The 21481-nt window shown below is 44.4% G+C and overlaps 1 protein-coding gene across 1 annotated transcript in view; it reads right to left on the bottom strand.

The window, feature by feature from the left end:
* TPD52 (tumor protein D52) overlaps positions 1-12632 on the bottom strand; it is a 125553-nt gene extending 112921 nt beyond the window's left edge. The window contains exon 1 of the mRNA XM_071554297.1: positions 12494-12632. Within this exon, the coding sequence (XP_071410398.1) occupies positions 12494-12515 (22 nt within the window). The 5' untranslated portion in view covers positions 12516-12632. The remainder of the gene's footprint in view (positions 1-12493) is intronic.
* Positions 12633-21481: the final 8849 nt, after the last annotated feature.

The raw sequence follows: 21481 nt of genomic DNA, 5'->3' as shown, positions 1-21481 counted from the left end.
AATCTAGTTGTGTCACAGTCATTCTACATAAAGGTAAGTTTTCCTAAATATGAGCATGCTTGGATAAGCTGATCTCCAGGCTCATTGTTTATATTTCACAGCAAAGTAGAGCAAGTTAAACTATTCATATTACTTAACTATATGAGAGTGGACAAAACTGGAAAGACCTGTCTAGATGAACATAAAGTGAGGCAGGCATTTTTCCTGATTCTGGTACAATTGACATGATGGAAACTATAGGGAGAGGGAAGAAGTGCAGTGTTTGAAGGACCAAAGTTCAAAGGCCATGTCTGGAAGAAAATTGAGCTCATCTCTAAGACTGGATGGGAAAAAAAAGAAGGGAAGGGGAGGGAGCTGTTTTTGTTGGGGCTTTATGGTTGTTGTTATGTGGGTTGAGTTTGGGGATTTTTGTTTGGGTTCATAGTTTGGGGGGGGGGGGTGTAGAGAAAGCAGGCCTCCACCAATTTTAGTGAGCAGCTGGTCCAGAACTGCACTGTTCTACAAGTTGCCTCCTCCCAGTATTTGACCTGGAACCAAACATCAGTGCAAACTCCAAGAATAAAGCTTTGCACTGCTAAGTGAAATCTAAGCTTAGCATCACTCCCTATTGCACAAGTTAATCCACCACACAGCCAGCCCATTTCACAACTGCAAATGTCAAACAAAAACCCACATATACTCATAGCCATTTTGAGCACAGGTCATGCTTTAGTCTGAGTTCATTATCCATTGTGTTTAACAGATTAGCCTGGTAAACTTTTCAAACTTTCTGCTCAAGCACTGCTCGAGCTGATACCCAGAAGGTTATTGTTACATCAGGTTTGGCAAATCATAGCTCAGTCACCAACACAAAAAAAACACTCAGAATATTTCAGAGCTTAAACAACCATTAATAATAGAATTCACAATCTTTCCTTCTGGTAAAAACTGGATCAGGATATTGAAGAGGGGAAAGTCCAAACACTGTCTTGCATACTGCTGTCAATCCCCAAGTGTGACCCTTACTATGGACCTGTAATATGACATTACTACTAAGCTTTCATATCCCTCAGAAATGCTGCTGGTGCTACCATGCATGAAGGGGAAACGAGACCTCTCCAGTAACATTACCTTGGAACAGCAGACTAGAGAAGTTTAGTTATTTTACTTGGCACTTGCTCTCTTCCCACTGTATCAGTTCTCTCTTCCAAAAATGTTAAGAGATCTTCTCAGCTCTTTTTGACAATATAGAGGTCTTCCTTTGACTTCTGTATCCCTCTTTCCATTCCATATTTTCACTTTCTCAACAGATGCTTCTTGGGTGGGAAAGTACTGTTCATTGGGGAATGGGATGGGAGTATGTTTCTGTGATTCACCAAGGTGAAGTTTGCTCTTGAATTGTAAATAAGAAGCAGAAACATATTAAAGACTTCACATATCAGTGTGTTAAAACAGAATTAAAAAGGACGGTACATCTGCCATTTTGCCATTTATCCCAAAACCACTCTCTCACCACTGCAGGAAGCACTCAACAGGGCACTCTGCTGATTCCACTGACACTCAAGTTGCCGTTCTTCTTATAAAAGCTCCAAAAATCTTCCATGCCAAAAAAACCTGAAAGTGACAGGCATGGAAGCCAATCGAAACCATTCCGCTTCAAAGGACCAGCTCCAACAGGTTTCACTTGCTAGTGTTTAGAAATATGCAGAAACTAATTCTCCCTGCTCACTGCTGCTCATCAACCATAGCACTCAGGTTCATCTGCAATTCACGCACAAAGGTAGCAAAGCAGGATGCCCCAAATAGCCTTTAAGGGTGGTGTAAGTTTCCCATTTAAAATTTTGGTCAGTATCTGTAATCTGCCATAGAATGGTTTGGGTTGGAAGGAAGCTCTAAAGGTCATCTAATTCCAGTTCCCCTGCAAGTAACATCTTCAACTAGATCAGGTTGCTCAGAGCCCCATCCAGTGTTTCCATTAGACCTTCCAATCGTCCAATGGACCATCTAAAACTTCCAATGTTTATTTCCAGGAATCAGGCATCCACCACCTCTCTGGGCAACCTGTTAATGTTTCAACCACCCTCATGGTAAAAAAATTCTTCTTTATACCTAGTCTGAATCTACTCTCCTTTACTTATACTATTGCAACAGGCTCTACTAAAAACTTGTTCCTCAATCCTTCTTCTAAGTTCCCTTTAGGTACCAAAGGCCACAGTAATGCTTCCAGGCTGAACAACCCCAACGCTCTCAGCCTTTCCTAGGATGGTGTTCCATCCTTCTAATCATCTTCATTGCCCTCCTCTGGACCCAATTCAACAGGTCCAAGTCCTTTCTGTGCTGAGGACCCCAGAGCTGGACATGCTACTCCACGCAGAATCTCATTAGAGCCAAAAAGAGGAGGAGAATCACCTACCTCAGCCTGCTGGCCACAGTTTTTTTGATGAAGCCCAGGATGATGTTGGCTTTCTGGGCTGCAAGTGCACACTGTTGGCTCATGTCCAGTTTTTCATCCACCAGCACCCCAAAATCCTCCTCTGCAGGGCTGCTCTCAATCCCTTCGCTCCCCAGCCTGCACTGATTTGGGGGTTTGCCCTGACACAGAATAACTAACAGGAACAAATTGTACATTTAACACTGTGAACACCTTTCAGCTCAGAAGTCGGTATTTTAAGCAATGTACCCAGAGGGGTGCATTGGGCAAAATGCTCACCTACCATCACAGCCATGCTCTCGGAGCACCAACCACGTTCCTCCAGGATTGCTGGACTGTTAAAAACAAGTCCTCAAAACCATGACTGAACAAGTACTCCCATATACAAAGAAGCAAAACCATGAAACTCCTCCTTCTTTACAGAAGTACTCTGTATTGTCCAGCCAAGACAACCAGGAGGCAGCTAGTGCAGCACTGCACACAGCGGCCAAGTCCTGCAATGCATACAGCAGCTCTCTAGCAGTTGTTTTGTGCCTGGTGAGCTGCTGGGTTTTATCTCCCTTGACAGGAAACATAATCTAACAAGTCTATATGGACCAGCAGCACTGGTTTCTGGAACTGAGTAATCAAAAATGCACTTGAAGTAGACTGATTTCTTTGGAAAAAAATCAACTCTTGGAGACAATGCAGTCCAAAACCCAATTCTGCTCCCAAGAATAAAGACAGATTCCTCCAGAAAACCAATAGCATAGTTGACTATTTAAAGATTAACATGAAGGGCAGGAAAGCAAGATCTGTTTGCATCTAAAAATTAAGACCTTATTCAAAAAGAGACATTTAGACACCAGAATTTACTTTTCCAAAGAAGTGTGCTACTACCTGCTTCGTGCCCACACTTGTTCTGATACGCTGAGCAAAGTGCTTACAAGATCAGTATACAAAACTCAAGTAGCAGTTCACAAAATACAGACAGGTCTCTCTGCTGTATCTCAGCATTTGATAGAAGCACAGTAAGCAATGCAAATGTATTTCAGGTAAGGCTAGCATTTAAGATTGATTGCTATAAACAGTTATTTAAAAGGTAGAAGAGACTGTTTATTCCTTCATCAGCCTTCAGATGAGGAGATTTAAATGGGTGTCTAGAACACATCTTTACTGTAGTTAAGGACTACTTCATTAGAGAAAATAACAGTAATGCTTCAGTCTTCCCCTCCTCCCAAAACATGGATCTTAGGTCATATGACAGTAGCAGCCAGCTAAAAGCTGCAGTGGAGTTTTCAGGAGTTAAGCTACACAAAAGACAACTTCTATGACAGGGGACACACACACATGCACACACACACCCCCATCCTTAACCTGGGTTTGGGATGTGTGTCCCCAGCCTAAGCTTGGGGCTGAGATCCCCATACATCCTGGAGAAGGAGCTGGCAGGGAGACAGGATGCAGGGATGCAAGCATGGTCTGAGAGCCAGGAGCAGAAAGATGAATCCACGATGTGCTCAGTCTTACTTAGTAAGAAGATCAGGGATGAACACCTGCTTGGCAAGCAGCAGCACAGCCCCAGCTTGACATTTCAGACAATAGCAAGCTGGGGTTGTGGCTTTCTTCAGCTGTACAGACAGTCCTCTTCAGGATCCTCTGCAGGAACTCGTTCTCCCTTGAGTGTCTCCAGCAGTGGTGATGGACCACATGGCAAAGCTCTGAATACAGCAGGTGGACTCATCCCTTGCTCAAGGGCCCATGCACCACCAACCTGGGATACCAGAGCAGCACAGCACCTGAAGAGTCTGGCCAGGCAGCAGACACAAAGGGTTGTCACAACCCAGAGCACAGGAAAGTAAAACAAATACTGCCAGGCAGGCACTGGAGCGGTCTTGAGAGAAAAGAAAGACAAGAAGTCATTACAGATCTATTCTTTCACTCATGAACAAACTCCCTGTAAAAAATAAATGTTTCAGCGCACAACACTGCAAGTGGCTTGACGAGGAGATGAAATACACAGTGTGAATGGTGCTTTTCAGAGCTCATGGCTCCAAGCTAAGCAGACTGCAGTAAAACAACTTGTTTTCCTTCTGCGAAGACAGCGACATCTGGCCACAGGAAAGTCAGTATTTCAGGCTCCATCCCCACCCCATGCCTAGACTGGTACTACTTCCAATGCTCCTCATCCCTGAATGCATGTCAGTTGCTCAGATAGCCCCTTCAGGGACTGCCTAGCACAGATGTGAGTGGTGCTATGGAAACAGCATGCAGCAGGCTGTGATCTGCTCACGCAGACTGAGGCCTGCCTGTGTTCAGGCACAAATCTGCCAACACTAATCAAAGTGCACCAAAGAGTCAGCAAGTTAAAAAGAGCAACTGATTTGGGGGCTTTGCTCTGCCTTCAGCCTGCTTCTCAAGACTCTTCAGCTATAGGCAAAACACTTTTGAACCATGCTGAAGGGATTTCTCTTCTACAGTGACTAGAAAGCAAAGGCACACTTCAGCCAGTGAGAGCTGTGCCCATTTCATATCCCTGACCCTTCTTTTGAGTTAGAACTGGTTCCTACTTACAGGACAGCTTCATTAAAGACACTTATAGGCAAGTCCTTGTACAGCCCCATTCCTGGGAGCCTGTGTGAGAAAAAGAAGTTGACATATCAGGACTTTGAGCTACTCTGCAGAAACTACCAGGTATAGAAGATGCAAGTTCAGTGAAATGGCCTTCTCCAAAGGCAGGCCCTCCAGCCAGCAGCTGCCCATTATTACCTAGGTATTCCCAGGGACTGGACTGCTGTAGAGCACTGCAATCAATGTCAGACACAGGTGCCTCAAGTGGAAGCATCAGGGGGTTCTTTTAAATTCTGCTACCCTGTTCAAGTTAATCAAGACTGTAATGTGACTATGTGATACACATTTAGGCTGAGAACAAAGAGCAATTAGTAAGATCCCTTCTTGCCCATCCTGGAACTCCTGCTAGTAGTTTAATTAAAGTACTTTAGAAAGAAGTAAACAAATCAAAACAGACAGGAGCAACGTTCCCAGTGCTCACAAAGGAAACATGCAGTTTGGCCAGGACATAAAACAGGTAAGAAGCATTACTTACAAAGCTTTGTTTTCAATCTTTCAGAGGTTTTTCTCATGAACTAAGATCGCTGCAAACCTTGGGACAAGAGAAGCACCTGACTGAGAATGCCACCTCCAGTCCACATTGCCTTCCGTGGCACATCTTTTCATCTCTATCCCGGGCTTAGGGGGCTCTGATGAAACTCCACTCCCCTCTAGCTGCTGGAGAAGGGAAAGCAAACCAGGAAAAATACCTGCTGTTCTGCATCTGCCAGCCTCACCCACTACCCCCAGCAAGCTGCAGGTGTTCACCAGCCTCTCCAAAGTTTGACATTGCCACTGCTAGTGACAGGCCATAAGCTTGGAATCGAGCAAGGCCTCAGGACTAGACATTTGTCAGGCTTGCTCTGTCTCAACCCTTCTTAATTTGTCTGCAGCTTTGTTTTACTTGGTATATCGCAGAAAGTAGAGACACGGGATGTGAGAGTACAGGTATGGAGGGCCACAGGGTTGACAGTGGAGATCCTACAGCTGTAAGAAAGTCATCAGTCGCCGATGGAGATCTGCAGTTGGACAAAACTATTTTAGATGTAAGAGAACAAAGAAATAATATCTAACATATATTAAAGGCATTTTATATAACAGATGTAACATGGAGCTTGCAAAGCAGTGAAAGAAACAACAAATGTGTTAAAAATAAGCATAACAGAAGGACCCCAGTGGATCCTACAGTGAGGAAGAAACCACCACCATCCTCTTCCTCCCAGCAAGGGATTCATCAGATGACAACTTGCTGCAATATCCCCACCAACACCACCAAACTGACACTACCAACCTCAGAAGCCAGGGAAAGGATGAGAATAACACCAAGAAAAGGTGTAGAAACCAAGTACATATGTCGCCTTTATTATTACCAAGACCTCACCTGCAAAAATAGTCTTTTTCTGTAGTAAGATCTGAACTAATTAGAATTCTTGAATTAGATTGTTAAAAATTCAATTGCACTGATAATACATTACTGGCTTTCTTTCTATATATACACACATACACACAGAGCATGCTTCCTCTCTGCCTAAAAAGTGTTTAAGCACAGTAGGCACTTATTGTGTTGCTGGGAGGCTACAGGAGAGGGGCAGTTCAGAAGCCTCACTCCAAACCACTTGTGGCACAGCACATTCCCATAGACCCGAGTTCAACAGAAAATGGAACATCCCAGGATTAGCCAAGGCACCATTTGCTGGGCCACTTCACTGCCAGTCAGCATCCAAGGCCTAATACTGCTCTGCTCTCACACTCTGGAACAGAGAAGTCAGTTTGCAAAACAGGAAAGTTGCCTCTTTCACTGACAGCATTCACACCACAATAGTAGCACTGGTCTCTCTAGATAGCATCAATCTACCCCTTTCTGCTCGGGAGCAAGTAACAGCACAATGAGCACTTTTCCACACTCTAGCATTTGCTGGCAGCCAGTGTACTCTGATGTGCTGCTCACCCCACCCCACAGGGGCTGCAGATTGATACAGACAATTTCCACCATTCGTAGCTGCGATAGCTGAAAATCCATAGTCATCTACACCTCTGCCAGAAATACATGTTTTCACAGCAGGGCAAGGATATTTCACCTCAGTTTCCCTAGCTCATGGTATCATCCTGCCAAAGTCAACACCCAGCCACACATTCTTTCAGCTCCCTTAACCACTGGCAGAGGAGAAGGAAGAGAAGCAAGAGGAAATGGCAGCAGTGACACTGAACCTGCAGAAGAGATCCAGATTAGAAAGGTCTGGGTAGCTGGGTAGCTAGCTTTCCTGTTACTGCAGCCCTTTTCAAAAGAAAAGGGTTGCAGTAGAAAGCCTGCCCTCCAATACCAGGTTTTTGAGTGAAGGCTCCCAATAACTCTGGCTAACACACACCCAAACATGAGGCATTTTGAAGACACCACCTTTAAGAGGAGAGAAAGCTGTCCCTCTCAAGTCTTAAACTGAAGCTGACACAGAGTGACAGAGGTGGCTGAACAAGAGCATTTCAATTTAGTGTTTAATCTTGCTTAATGCTTGCTTTTCCTTTCAGTCATCCTTTGTTTGACATTTTTGCGCTTACTCACTGCAAGATATTAAAAGAACAAGGGTAAACACCTCCCTTCCTCCAAAAGCATTGAGCAAATCTCAAATTAGAAGTGCCCATATTACAAACACTCCAGTGGAGTTGTCATCATCATCCTATATGGAAGCGAGTTTCTCTTAAAAACATGGAAAACCCCACACCTATCAGATGTCTGCTCCATAGAGCTCAACAATCACTGTTGTCTTTCCTATTAAATTAAGGGGGGAGGAATTTCAGTCATTTTCTTTTGGAAGTGGTCAAGACAACATTGGCTTTCACGAAGGCTCCCTGCACTTTATCTGCTGCCACAGAAACATGATTTTTTGAAGAGATACAGCAGATACCCTCCCTTACCTGCAGCAATGTCCAGCACCCTCAGGAATCAGGAATCCACAAACAGTTGACTGATTTTTACATGGCGAACTAATCCCTCAGCTTCCCATAAGACTTCTTCATATTGGCTGTTGGGACCCTAGACCATGAAAATTGCCAGGACCCTTTCTTATTGTGAAGGAAGAGGACAAAGTCTATCAGCACCCCAGACTTTACAACACTCGGGACAGCCAAAACAGTTTTTGGGGTGTCCTCACGCAGCAGGGTCAGTGCATAGCAGAAAGCACCAGAAGCCCTAACACCAACTTCCCTCATCAGCCAGCTCCTCTCAGGACTATACGAACATCTGGTTCACAAAGCAGAGGCTGTTAGTCAAAAGGCTGCTGTATTTAGCAGCTGCAGGAGACAAGGGGGGAAAAAAACCCCCAAGACAGACAGGAGCAAGAAAATTAATACGAATAACATTCACAAGGCAGAGTAGTGCAGTAAAAGGCTATTGACAGCCCCTGCAGATGGAAGGGGCTGTGCTCTGCAGCCTCCAGGCACAGCTGAGAGCAGCTCAATAGCACTGGTGCCCAGGCCAGGAGAGGTGTTAACATATGGCAGCCAATATCAGCCATGAAAACCAGCTGTTCCCACTTTACTCACAAAGCACCCAAATCAAGCAGAGCGAGGCACCTGCCCAGCCTGTGTCAGCACCTTCTGAAGTCAAAGCCAAGGTGCAGCACTTCACTTTAGGCTAGCAAAGTCAGCCTGAGCCTCCGAGGCCTCCCACTGCTTCAGTGGGCATTTGCAGTGGGGAAAAGCAAAAGTCGTGGAGTGCCTCAAAGTGTTGGAAACAGAAACAAACAGGACTTGCATCAGCTTCATGTCACTGTGATTTTAAAAGTCCTGAGCAGCTACAGCTTGGCCTCACTAGAGGATCAAAGGACACAGATCCTTAGCTAAGCTTTCCCTACACTAAAAGATCTGAGAGCAGACCTTACTCTAGCTGGGTGAAGGATTGTCTTGAGTGCATAGGACAGGGTGGGTTGTAGGGAACCAGGACAGAAGATCCATGCATACCACAAACAACAGATTCCTTCCACAGTTGGAGCACTGGGCTGGCCCCCTCCTCCATATCCCCCTGAAGTGGGTGCGAGTGTGAATGAAGAGTTCAAGTTACCCTTCAATGCTCAGGTGCTGGAGAAGACAGAACAGCTGGCACTGCTCCAGCCTCCAGCTGCCCACCCACCAACAGTTGTGCATCAGCTACTCCAGAGTCTCTCCAACACAGTACATTGATTCTCTGCATCCCAGTACCTCCATGCACTGACTGAGAGTGGAAGACAGCAATGCTATAAAAGAGCTCAGATCAAGTCAGGGCCCTCAGCCTGGGTCAGAACAAGATTTCCCCCACCAACACAAGTTTTTCAGGCAAGAGAAAAAAAAACTTGTTGCTGTTCAAGGAACCAACTCATGAAACTCTTCTGATATTTTTCCCTTTTCATCTTAAAGTGACTGCTTTAGATGCTCAGATCAGCAAAACCATTCTTCCTTTGCAGTTCCAGCAACAGCTGTCCACTTGTACTTAGAAATGTTTGATTTCACAATTGCATGCTAAGGGGAAAAATCTTATCTACTGCAAGTACCTAGCTATAACAAAACTAATAAAGCAGTAGGAAATGGTGCAGCTTTGTCCATTAGGACAGTGTGGGAAATCTTGTTCTACTGCCAGCAACAAGTTCTTTCTGCACAAAAAAGAACATTGAAGTCCTTTCTGTCAGTCTCAGAAGTACAAGTGAAGGCTCTAGGAAAAGAAAGGCTGACACAGTCTCTCAAGAAATCATGTGTAGTGTTTTGGGACTCCTTTTAAGTACCACAAAGCCTGAAGATTTTGAAAGACACCAGGTTACATAAGTGAGGAGCTGCGGAAGCATAAGAGGAACCCCTGAACACAACATCAGAGATGGAGCATTGCTAGATAATTGTGCTATGCTGCTTCAGCCTTATTTTTCCACTGGTGAACTGTACCAGCACCACCAGAAACAAGCCACAGAAAGACTCTTTCTGCAAGCAAAACCAGGTACAATTGCAGTTTAATTTTTTTCTGGCAGAGGAGGCATGGGGGGCAGCAGGGCAGAAAGTAAGGCAGAATCTTTTATGAAAACACAGCTACAGTTATTAGTCCATTCAGCAACTAAGTCCATGCAATGGATCAGATTTTTGTTCATGGCAAGTTAATGGAAAGCAACAGAACAAGGGACTCCTCATCTCAGGATAATATATTCATTTGGCTTAAGCTGACACTACTGCTTTGGTGTTTGTAATCACAGAGTAAGAGGCCCTGTGTGCTTGCAGTCCTCTTTCCAGAGCAGAGGGAGAGCACCAAGCACCATGTGCAGACATACAGCCAGTCCAAACATCCCTTTGCTGAAAACAAAAACACTCCAAGTGAAAAGTTGCTCCATGCTTTCCACACTGCTGTTGGTAGGCTAGCAACACCTGTTTAAGGACTGCTGCCAAACCTGACTGCTCCAGAGAGAGGGAAGACTTAAACACATTCTACACCTGGAGGGTTAGCCTTGTCTAGTTTGGCTGCAGCCTTAACTATAATACAGATTTTCTTCCCACATTCTAACTTTCACTAGCTGAGAAAGCTGTCATAACAAGAGACTGCAACCTCTGACTCGCACTTTTAAGCAAATTAATTTCTGGTTAGAGGAGGCCCCAGAGACAGGACCTGGCAGCCTGGACTTTAACCACGTATATGGCTTTAGTGAGTAATAATACTGTATCATCAAGCACATTTTCCAATGCAAGCACCCCAGTTTGACAGGAAAAATGGTCTTTGAAGGGTATTAAGTCATTAATTAACAGGCACAAGTCTGTTGGCTATTCTAGATTTTCCCACTGTACCTGAAGGTCTTCGCCTTACCATGAAGAGGAAACAGCATGATCACTCCAAAAAGAAGAGGAAGAAGGTGTTGCACCACATTTGCTCCATAACAGGCAGTTACATCACACTAGGTACACTATTCTGATATGCACCCTGAGGTGTGGTACCCTCTTTGTACGAAGCAGTATTTATAATAGAAATTAGTTCAATAGCAAAACAAGCCCCTAAAAAGTGTCACAGTGTCACCAAAGCTTTTCAAAAGATCATGGTCTTTTACTCTTCTATCCCATCAGGAGTTGTGCAAGATCCTGTAGCTGCAAAAAAGACATTTGTCTTTAATAGAATAGGCTCAAACATAAAGAAAGAACTTCGGGACAAATACCGAAATCAGTTTTAATGCTCCTGCAGTTGGAAATAAAATTCTGATGAAACTGACAGTTGTGCTATCTTCTGGCTGAATGATTGTTTGTTAGTCCTCAAGAACAGGCTTTGGGGGTTGTTTTCTTGCCTTTTGTTTTTTAATTTATATATGTTGAAGATAGAATACAGGACTTCAGAATGGTTGAAGGAACGACCCCGAGGATGTTCAACACCTCCCCAGATTATCTTCTGCTTAGGCAAAGATAACTTGCTCTTTTCTCTATGCCTCGACACACTTAACCAGCAGCAAACCAAGGCTGGTGCCTGATTCAGCCCACTTGGCAAAGCAGCGAGCTTGATTGCACAGTCAGGGGTTTAGTTCCCAGAACCTCATGTGCCTCCAACAACGCAGCCACCACAAGTGAATGTTTCCTGCCACCCCGGGCATGCTGAACAGGAAAACCCTGAATGCCATCAGCCCAAGGGCGCAGACAGTGAGCTGGGCGGAGCAGCCCTGCCAGCTCACTCGAGGTAGCTGGTGACCCCAGCCTGCCTTACTTCGTCTGCTGGAAAGCAGCTGGCGTGTAGTTCAGTGCCACACCATATAAAAGACTTCAACTGCTCCACGGATCAGTAGGATAAATATAACGCACCTCTGTGAAACCAGCTTTTACAGCAAGAGATCCTGTTTTGCCCACATTCAGGTTAGCTTTTATGAAGGCACCAACTACTCCCTCGAGCAAGTGGTCCCAAGGTTTTTTGTTTTAAATAAATCCTTAAATTTTAGGAAGAATGTTTCAGCCACGGCAACTGAACAACAGTCTTCCCGAAAAAACGCAACCCAGTGAAGCACCATCGACCTCTTCAACCCACGGAGGAGCCAGCGCTGCCACCTCTCCGGGGCCGAGGGGCACCTGCCCAGACAGAGCTGCCCGCTGCGGAGCAATCCGGGGACGGAGCGAATTACGTGGGAACAAACCCTGCGAACAGCTTTGGTCAATCCGAAGTTGCACACCCGCAAAATGGAAGCGTTCTGCTTTTACTTCGGGGTGAAAGCAGAAAGTTTATTCACCGCCCCAAGGCGGACGGGAAGGCCGGGATGCGGTGCCCGTGTATCTCGCTGTCCGGGGGTACCGGGGGACCACCCCGTGCTCCACGCCCGCCCCCGGTTCCGCATTTCCCAAGCCGACGGTCGGCGCAGCCTTGCCAAGGCCGGGGGAGCCCCTTCCGCACGGCCCCGGGCTGCGGCCGGCAGAGCTGGGCTGGTCCGGGCCGAGAAGCAAGGGGCTGCGAGAGCCACCGCTGTCCCCAGCGCCAGGCACCGCCACCCTCCCGAGGTGCAGCGGCGGCGCCCACCCCTGTCCTACCTGGGTCCCTCGGGGGCTCCATGGCTGCCCCGCGCCGTCTCGCGGCTAGGCTCGGCTCGGCTCGGCTCCGCTCGGCTCGACGCCGCCACCTCCCCCGCCGGCGCCGGCTGGCAGCGGAGGCACCGCCCGTGCCCGCGGGGCGGGACCGCCGCCCGTCACTCAGCGCCGCGACACGGCCCGCCCAGGTGAGCGCGGCACGGCACGGCCCGCCCAGGTGAGCAGCCCCTTTGCCTTCCGCTCGCTCAGCTCACGGACTGCATTCCTGGCTCCAGAGCCACGCTTGGTTCTGCAGTGCCCTGCCCCTCCGTGCTGGACGCTGGTGCTGCCATTTGCCCAGGCTGACACTGCCTGGCACCGACAGCGTGCAGAGAAGCAAGAGCAACCTGCTGCCCACAGTTGCTGCGATGGGCAAGAGGAGGATATCACTGAAGAGGTTCAGTTCACGGAATCACAGAATCAGTTAGGCTGGAAAAGACCTCTGAGATCGAGTCCAAGCTATGACCAAACACCACCATGTGAACTAGACTACGACACTAAGTGCCATATCCAGTCTTTCCTTGAACTCCAAAGACAGTGGCTGTGCCACCTCCCTGGGCAGCCCATTTCAGTATCTGATCGCCTTTTACAGGAATGAATTCCTCCTAAAGTCCAATCTAAACCTCTTCTGGCACAACTTAAGACTATATCCTCTTGTCCTATCACCAGTTGCCTGGGAGAAAAAACCAACCCCCACTTGTCTACAGCATCCTTCCAGGTAGTTGTATAGAGTGATAAGGTCACTTCTCAGCCTTCTCTTCTCCAGGTTAAACAACCCCAGCTCCCTCAGCCGCTCCTCATCAGATTTGTGTTCAAGACCCTTCACCAGTTTCCTTTCCCTTCTTTGAACACATTCCAGTACCTTTGTGCTGCTGTGGAATCTTCCTTCTGTTTGTTATGCTATCAAAATATATTTGCCCACACAAATTGCACCACATTACAGAAATGAAACTGTGATTTTATTTTCTCTTTGGAGATTCTCCTGCTAGATTCACTAACACACCAGCCAGGACAGTGTGTTGTGGCTGTGCTAAAGAGAATTCAACAGCTGAAAAGAAAACCAGCAACTGTCCTTGTGGCAATCTGAGCTTTTTCTATTAAAATATCATTAAGTGCAAAGAAGGTTTCATTACATACTTTGCTCATCAGGCTGCCTTACCAAGAACATGAAGCTATCAAATAGATCCTTTACTTCACTCTTTTCAAATGCTTAGCCTTGACATGTGTGGATTTGATTGTTCAAAAAGATCAATGTTTGTGCGGAACAAGCAGCAAGGCCTCCACAGCAGGGCTGTGTGAATAGCCAAATTGTCACCAGCATTCAGCATGCACGGTCACATGCTAAAGCAGAGCACAATGGAGAGTCAGAAGGTGCCAACTCAGGATGTCCTTGCTTTGGATAACAAACAGTAGCAGCAAATCCAGGTATTTTTCAATCTACAAGGCAGCTGAGGAATGTGAGCTTTTGCGAGGGTAAAGGAAAGCTTGATTGTATTCTAGGATCTGCATAGCTGCAGCAGGAAGTTGTTACACTGGTGCCATAAAATAGGATGTCAATCAGAATATTATCCCTGCATGTTTATACTTTTTTCATCTCATAGCACAAAAATTAATTTTTACAAATATATGATTCTCCACACAAACTCAACCCACATATCTCAGTTATGTTTTGTGACTATGTAAAAAATAAATTCAAACAGATATTTGAGGAGGTATATTTCCTTTAAGAAAAAAAAAAGAAATACTAATAGATTTTTTTCCCCACAGTACTCAACTTGAATTCTCAAGCTTTCCCAGTGAGCAGCTGATATGTGATATATTATCTGTAATCACAGTGAAAGAATATCAGTAGCATTAAAATTTGCCACCCTTTGCAGGTATTTTACACTAGCAGCAGCCCTGGCAGTGCTGAAATGCCTGCCAAGAACCAGCCTGCAGAGGAGTGAAGCTGTAAGCATCTCACTGCCTCCTTTAGGGACAGGGATACTTCACCAACACACCCAAAAAGCAAGAGCGAGTGATCAGGAAAGGACCATTACCCGGAAAGCTGATTCAGTATCCTCTGCTAGTGACATTCCCACCAGCCCATCAGAGTGCAGTGAACCGTTGCTGATTCACTCATCACCCACCCAACTGAGGAATGTCCTATCCAGTGCAGGTGTAGACTGAATGTACAAAATCTTGCTCCCATTCTACTGAATTCAGTGTCTAAGTTTAGAAATCTCCCCTTCCCCGTCCCTCTAGGATACTCTGCTGTTTAATTTCCCTAGCAGCTGTGGCCCACTCAAAGTGGGAATGGAGCTACTTTTGGGATTGAAGCTACTTGTGGTCCCCAGCTGTCCTGCTCAGAAAGATTTTAGATCCAAGAGAGGCACTCAAAACCCACCATCTCCAAATACAGTCATGCTTTGCCTTTTTACACATAGCCCTGGCGAGTGAGGAGATGGAATTGTTGTAATGAGCATTTGTTCCTCAAACCAAAGCCTATTAAAAGTTGTATGGATGTTGACTACAAGCTCCAATTATGATTACCGCATATAAACACATGAACTGAGAATAAAGGACTGGATCTCTCCTGAAGGTCTTGTTGTCTCTATGAAAAAAGGCAAAAGTGAAGGACAATGGGAACCAGGAGTGTACTGAGCTCAGTGTCCATAATTTCTTGTTTCCTCCAGTCGGTTACAACAATTAAACATGTACATGTATAGCAAACTGGTCTAGTGGAAGGTGTCTCTGCCTATGGCAAAGCACTGAAGCTAGATAATATTTAAGGTTCCTTCCAATCCAAGTCATTCTATGATTCTATAAAAGTCAAGCTTGAGGCTAACCACTGGAATAAAAATCTTGAAAATATTTTCTCCTAAGTGGGACTGGGCCTGTCCTGTGCAAGGGAAGTTTATTTTATGGGAATCCAAGTAGAGCAGCAAACACAGAAGCAGCCCACATTATGGCTGTATGTCACATTCATTGTCACACTCACAACACTGGAGCCTTCCCAGTGCTCTGCCATAAAGAAAAGTTTGGTCTCTCACTGTGCAGTCAGAACCCAGTTTTAAAATACATTCCCTCTAGATCAGCTGTTTATTGAAAATAACAGGCAAGTCAGTCAGAAGTTAATAAAAGCCAAGGTTTCAAAGAATTAATACTGCCAAGGTCACTGAACAATTTCCCAATACAGCAAGACAGCACCATCAGCTTGGCTTCTCTGAAAGCCTTGAAGGATTTTCTTATGCTAAACCTGTGTTCAGCTACCTCTTCTAGGCAGGAGATTAAGCTCTTACCTCCCATAAACCTCTCCCAGGCTCAAGGGGAAGCACTCTGCCATGGTTTAGGATGATGTTCAATCCCACTAATTAAAATAGTTCCACGGCATATAAAAAGGAGTTCACAGGACCAAAAAAGCATATCATTCCATTTTAGAGAGAAAAAAGCCTTGTTGCTCGTCCAGGTTCTGCTAAGGACATGAATAAATATTCAATGTGATGTAGCTAAACACAGAGGTTTTTTTCCCTCCTCACACAACATGCCTGATGGCAGGGATGTATTCACATCTCTCTCTGGCTCACCTCATACCCCCTTTCTCATAACCTCTAGAGCCCACTCTCCTGCAAAACACTCTCCTTTAGCAGAGAACATATATACATATTGAACCATCAGTATTACAGGTAAATAAAAACTGTAATGAACCTATATATACCATATCCCAGCTGGTATTATTAGAGGAAGAAAAACAGATAAGCAAGCACACTCCTTCCCTCTACATTTTTGCCTGATGCACCAAGAATAACCCTGAAAGCACTTAGTGGATCAAACCCCTGGTAGTCAAAGAGGGGCATAAATTGGATCAGAAATTCTGTGCAATATCGCCCACCTGAGGAAGCATTAGAAATCCCTAAAAGCAGACTTGCCTGTGCCCAATTAACTGTACCATCTAAAAGAGACACTGAACACATAAGGGCCTTTTTGAGACTGGGCATTAGCTGACTCACAAGTCAAAGACTTTACTGTTTTTACTCATATATTTCTTGCTAAAAGCCTTTTGTGGTAAATAAATCCCTATCACTTATTAGTGTCTACAGGTCAGGATCATACCTAGGTACCCACTGGGATAGATAAAGAGATGCCCAGCGGGATTCTAAAATCTCATAGACTCCCACCTCACCACAAGATAAGTGCAGTATGTTGCTGAAAATACCTCTGGATATCTTTCTACCTCTTTAAATGCCTGAGTGTCTCCAAGTCCAAGGCTACTTTTGCTACTAGTTCTGAACGGTTAAATGCTTTAGCAGAGTGTCCTAGTTCTGCAGCCAGGACCAGTTTATCACTGTATGGATGTGACCAAAGCTGTGTATTCTACACCCTCTATCATTTCTCATGCACTGTTAACAAGGGATCATTTGCAACAGCTGCCCAGGGCACGCCTGACACCTCAGGCTACAAGTTGAGTGTTAAAGACGCCTGTGAGATAAGAGCTGTGATCACTCCCTTCCTGGAAGTCGTTAGCACCTCCACACCCAGCCTGAGGGGTCATGCCTGCTAATGGGCCAGCAACAATTGCAAAAATACCCCATGACTTACAGAGTCAGATCACCCATTGTGGAACTCCCTGCCCTGGGGGAGGTACTGGGTATTCCCACTAGAACCTACGGTTTGGGGACTTTCGGTGCCACTTGTCAGATCAAGAGAAAAACCAGAACCTTGACAGGACTGTGACCACCACTCTTGACCAGACTGTGATCATCATCTGCACCAACAAGTTTTTCCCTTCCTTTTACTTTGGACCCAGAGGGACCACATGGGCTCAGCATAAGGACTAACAAACACCATTCTGTTCATGCCCCAGGGTGTTGGGTTATAATTCTGCTTTTTGTGGGTTAAAACCACTTTCTCTGTATCACTGCATTTATGGCAGTATTTTTATGAAATTGTAACTCTGACTTACAATCTCTTTGAGTTGGGTTCATTTTTCCTACCAGTTTACATTTAAACCAACACACAGAGGAACACCCTGCAGTTCTAGACATTTGAGTGTCAATACGTTTAGGTCAGGGCTGTTGCAGATGCTTCTAAAAGAACTTGGAGGTCTTTGGCTGAATAGTCCACCATAGAGAAGGCTCCATGAATATTGCACAGCCCTGCAAGTCTGTTTATCCCAGCTAACTGTGAGACTGTTATTTCTCTTGGGCCAAATCCTGGAATACTTACAGGAACTAGACAAAGGACTGGGTTTCACAACACCTGCCTACATAGGCTGGTTTCCTGTAACTAATTCAACTGGGTGCATGCAAAAGGCTCTTACCTGGGAGTTCATGCCTCCCATCTGTCACAGCTTTTGACACCCACTCTGTACAGTCACTGGCAAATGTGTTATAAATAGACCTTCAGGATGAGGTAAAAATAAACTAAAACAAAAAAAAAATCCAGCCTCGTGTTAAATCAGTTGCAGAGGCACTAGGGGGAGAGCTAGAGCACCTCATGGGTTTGGATTTTTTCCTGTGTCCTGGTTATTTCATCATCTCTCAATGAAGGACATTTATCTATGCGCTTATTTTAATCAAAATCCCAAAACTCATAACTATGCTTATTTTGCATGAGATACAAGAAATTGGGCATAGATGCACGCATAGATTCAGGAATGCTGTAAATGTATATGTTAGGAATACCTTGTATTTCTCTTCTCCCCCCCTCTCCCCTTCCCACCCCTGCTACTTTCACTCTGCTTTCACTTCTGAGCAGAAGAAATGTTTCTAACTTCTCATTAGCTACTTACTTTTGTGCCACTACTTCCTGTGCTAGTATTTGCTCAATTATGGCTCCAGGAATGATGTGATAAAATGTTCTCAAGACTTCGAGCTGTTTTCAGTTATGATATAAATATATTGATTAGGGAGCACAGTGCTTTCTTTTTCACAGGCGTCACTGTCTGCAGCAAGCACCTTTATTGCTGTAGCAGATATACTGTATAGAAAGCTTTAGCTAAATTAAATCTGTTTCAATTGATTGCTGCTAATTAGTCAGTCATAATTATTTTATTTCAGAAAATAGACTAAATGAAACATTTTCGTGTTCTAAAATTGATAGTGGGAATAAAATGAGGTCATGTCTTCAGTAACTCATTACTAAATTATTTTTAAGGCTTCAGTGGTGTACATTTACTGTGTGGTAATTAAGAATCAGAGGATCTAGGTTCAAATTGTAGTTAATTTTCAGTATGCTCTTGTGAGATGATTACATATTACCAGGTCCACTTTATTACTGGTAAATGAAAACACAAATATTATTTACAATTTGTTAGAAGCAGACAAAACAAGAAAACAAAGGCAGAACTGGGGCCAGAAGAAATATACAGGAGTCTGATTACAAGGCTAGAAGGGAGGAAAAAAAAGCAATGACCCAATTAAATGAAACTGCTGCAAATTGTTTATGTATTTTACATGCAGAAGACTAATGTGAAAGCCTGCTCACTTACATAACACCAGCCTTAGAACTCCAGCTTTTTGAGTTCCCTCGGTAGACATTTTTTTTCCTTCCCCATTTTACAAACAAAAAGTCAAGGTTTATAGTTCCTCGATAATGTAGCATTCTTGAAGAGAGTTATTCTGTGTTTCAAGCTTATCAGCATATAGCTGTTTTCATTGATAAGGCATTTCACTGAGCTAGACAATATAAAGTGAAAGTACGAGCAACAAACTAGACTATAAACATCAAGATTAATTTCATTCATCTCATTAATATTTTACTAGTAACAATGTCTACTCCCTGCTGCCATTACCCAACTAGTGGGCAGTTCCATCAAAATCTCACGTAGAAATGTTTCCAACATGAGATGCACAAATCAGATGCCTCATATTAGTTAGCCTTTCCTCCAGACTGTTATGTAGCAAACTACACTACATGTCTTAACCTAGTTTCTACCTGATCTTACAAAGCTCACTTTGAAAGTCCCTGCAAAGATCCTGTCTTGAAATTTACCCAAAGAGAGGCAGACCATACTTTCAATTTCAGCCACAACAAAACAGATAAAGCGGGTCTCCTCCCTTCTTTTTCCACCATATATCTATTTGTTTAAAAATAGAGTTTATCTGATTTCTCAATGAGCCTAAACCTCCACCAGAACTCAAAACTGGGGCAGCCACTTCCCTACTCATCTGGAGCAAGGATGCACAGGTGTGGTGCTGCAAAGTCAGACTCACCTGTCATCCCTCTCCCGAGGGGGGTTGGGTTTATTTTTTTCTTTCAAGGAGAAAACGCTGATACCTGTTTCATTTGCAAAAGCCCGTATGCTTTGTTCCTGAGTTATACATTGGTGCCTGTGCTAAATGCAAGCATGAGGCTGTTCTTATTTGCCCATGCATTCACTGAGGTCTGTGCATGGAAGCTGCAATAAAGTAGCACTTCTGGCTGATGGCAAACAATGCATGTGAAGTTACCTGTCTGATAACCTAAAGGAGAACTTATGCCTCTTAAAGGCATAAAGTCCTACAGCACTAGCTGGGCCACACATAGATATTTACAACTTCATTCCAAATTTGCATCTCTCAGCTCTTTCTTGCAGCTCAGGATGTGCTCAGTTGATGCTTCAAGAGCTCCAGTCTCAGTCCTCACTGCAGCAGCAGCAGCAGCAGCAGCAACTCTCCAGATCAATACATAAATGTGAACTGGGTGAATATCTGTGAAACTTCTGTGTCTGAAAAATTTCCCCTACTCTCCCAAAACCGTATTTTTGCATTGCACATTTCTCATTTCCATTACTTCACTAAATAAATAGTCTGAGTTTCTGGTATAAGACTAACAGATAAACTTGGTTTCAGTACAGATTTTCCTCCCTCCGTGGCAGCAGAGGCTGCCGAGTGTTCCTAGCATGCATTTAGCAAGGTGGTTTGCATTCTTTACTTTGGAGGAAAGTTGTTGCAGGCATGTTGATGTACAACACTGCAGGGCAGGACTCCACAATGCAAACCAGAACTTTGGTCACAGCCTTGTGCTTTTAAATGTCTCTCAAGTGGATACACTGGGCTCCTGGCTTGAAGCAGAGGCACACTACACTTAATGCCACTCACTTTGGATTGCAGTAAGAGGTCACTACGAAGGGCAAACATCTAATCCATTTTGTAAAGCCCTGGGAGCATGCAAAATGTTTCAGAAAGCAGCTGGTTGCCTGTTCATCCTTCGTCTGCTGAAAGGATTTGTATGTACTCCCTTCCTCTCAAATAGAAGAAGTCAATGCATGACATCCCCCTACACACAGAGAGATCTTGACCAAGGGTATAAAACTGTGTAAGTTCAGAAGCTGTAAGACAGCATGTCCCACAATTCACAGGTCTATGATAATTAATAATTTTATCAAGGTATTCACAGTAGCTTTACGAGCAGTATTTTGATTTGCTGTGAAGGGAAGAGGCATTTGAAGGGTTTAGATTCTCAGCCTCATGACAGACCTTGCTTACCTAGGTGAAGAACTAATATTTGTTGCTGTTTTCTCTGAACACTGAACTCTGTATTTTTATTTCTCATGTGATAATAGTGCATAATGATGTCTCCGGTGTGCCTTCCACTTTGTATTATCTACTACTGTCAACTCAAAACAGCCTAGGACAAAGCCCATAGTTTCTTTTGCAGCTCTTATATGGTTTATCCTCAGGGTTTATGAAGTAAATGAGTATGTGGTTCTGTGCCTCCAGCCAATTTCAGTGTTAACGGAAAATATCACAGATAGCACAGCTAATTCTTTCCTTCTGTGTACCAAGATACAGTCAAAGTCAACTCACTGCTGTGAAATTTTCAATGTTATCAAAACAGAAAAGGAGAGGGGAATAGAGCTACCCATATAGCATGCATCTTGGAGAAATTAAAGACATGCTGCACATTTTTTTTCTTTATTGAACAGAGCAGTCATAAAGAGGCTTATTTAATTGTGCAAAACCAGTTAACATTTGAAGATATATTCTGTTG

Source organism: Pithys albifrons, chromosome 4, assembly GCF_047495875.1.
Source record: "Pithys albifrons albifrons isolate INPA30051 chromosome 4, PitAlb_v1, whole genome shotgun sequence".
Classification (NCBI taxonomy): domain Eukaryota; kingdom Metazoa; phylum Chordata; class Aves; order Passeriformes; family Thamnophilidae; genus Pithys; species Pithys albifrons.
The sequence above is the reverse complement of the archived record's forward strand: the minus strand, read 5'-3'. Positions and strand labels throughout refer to the sequence as shown.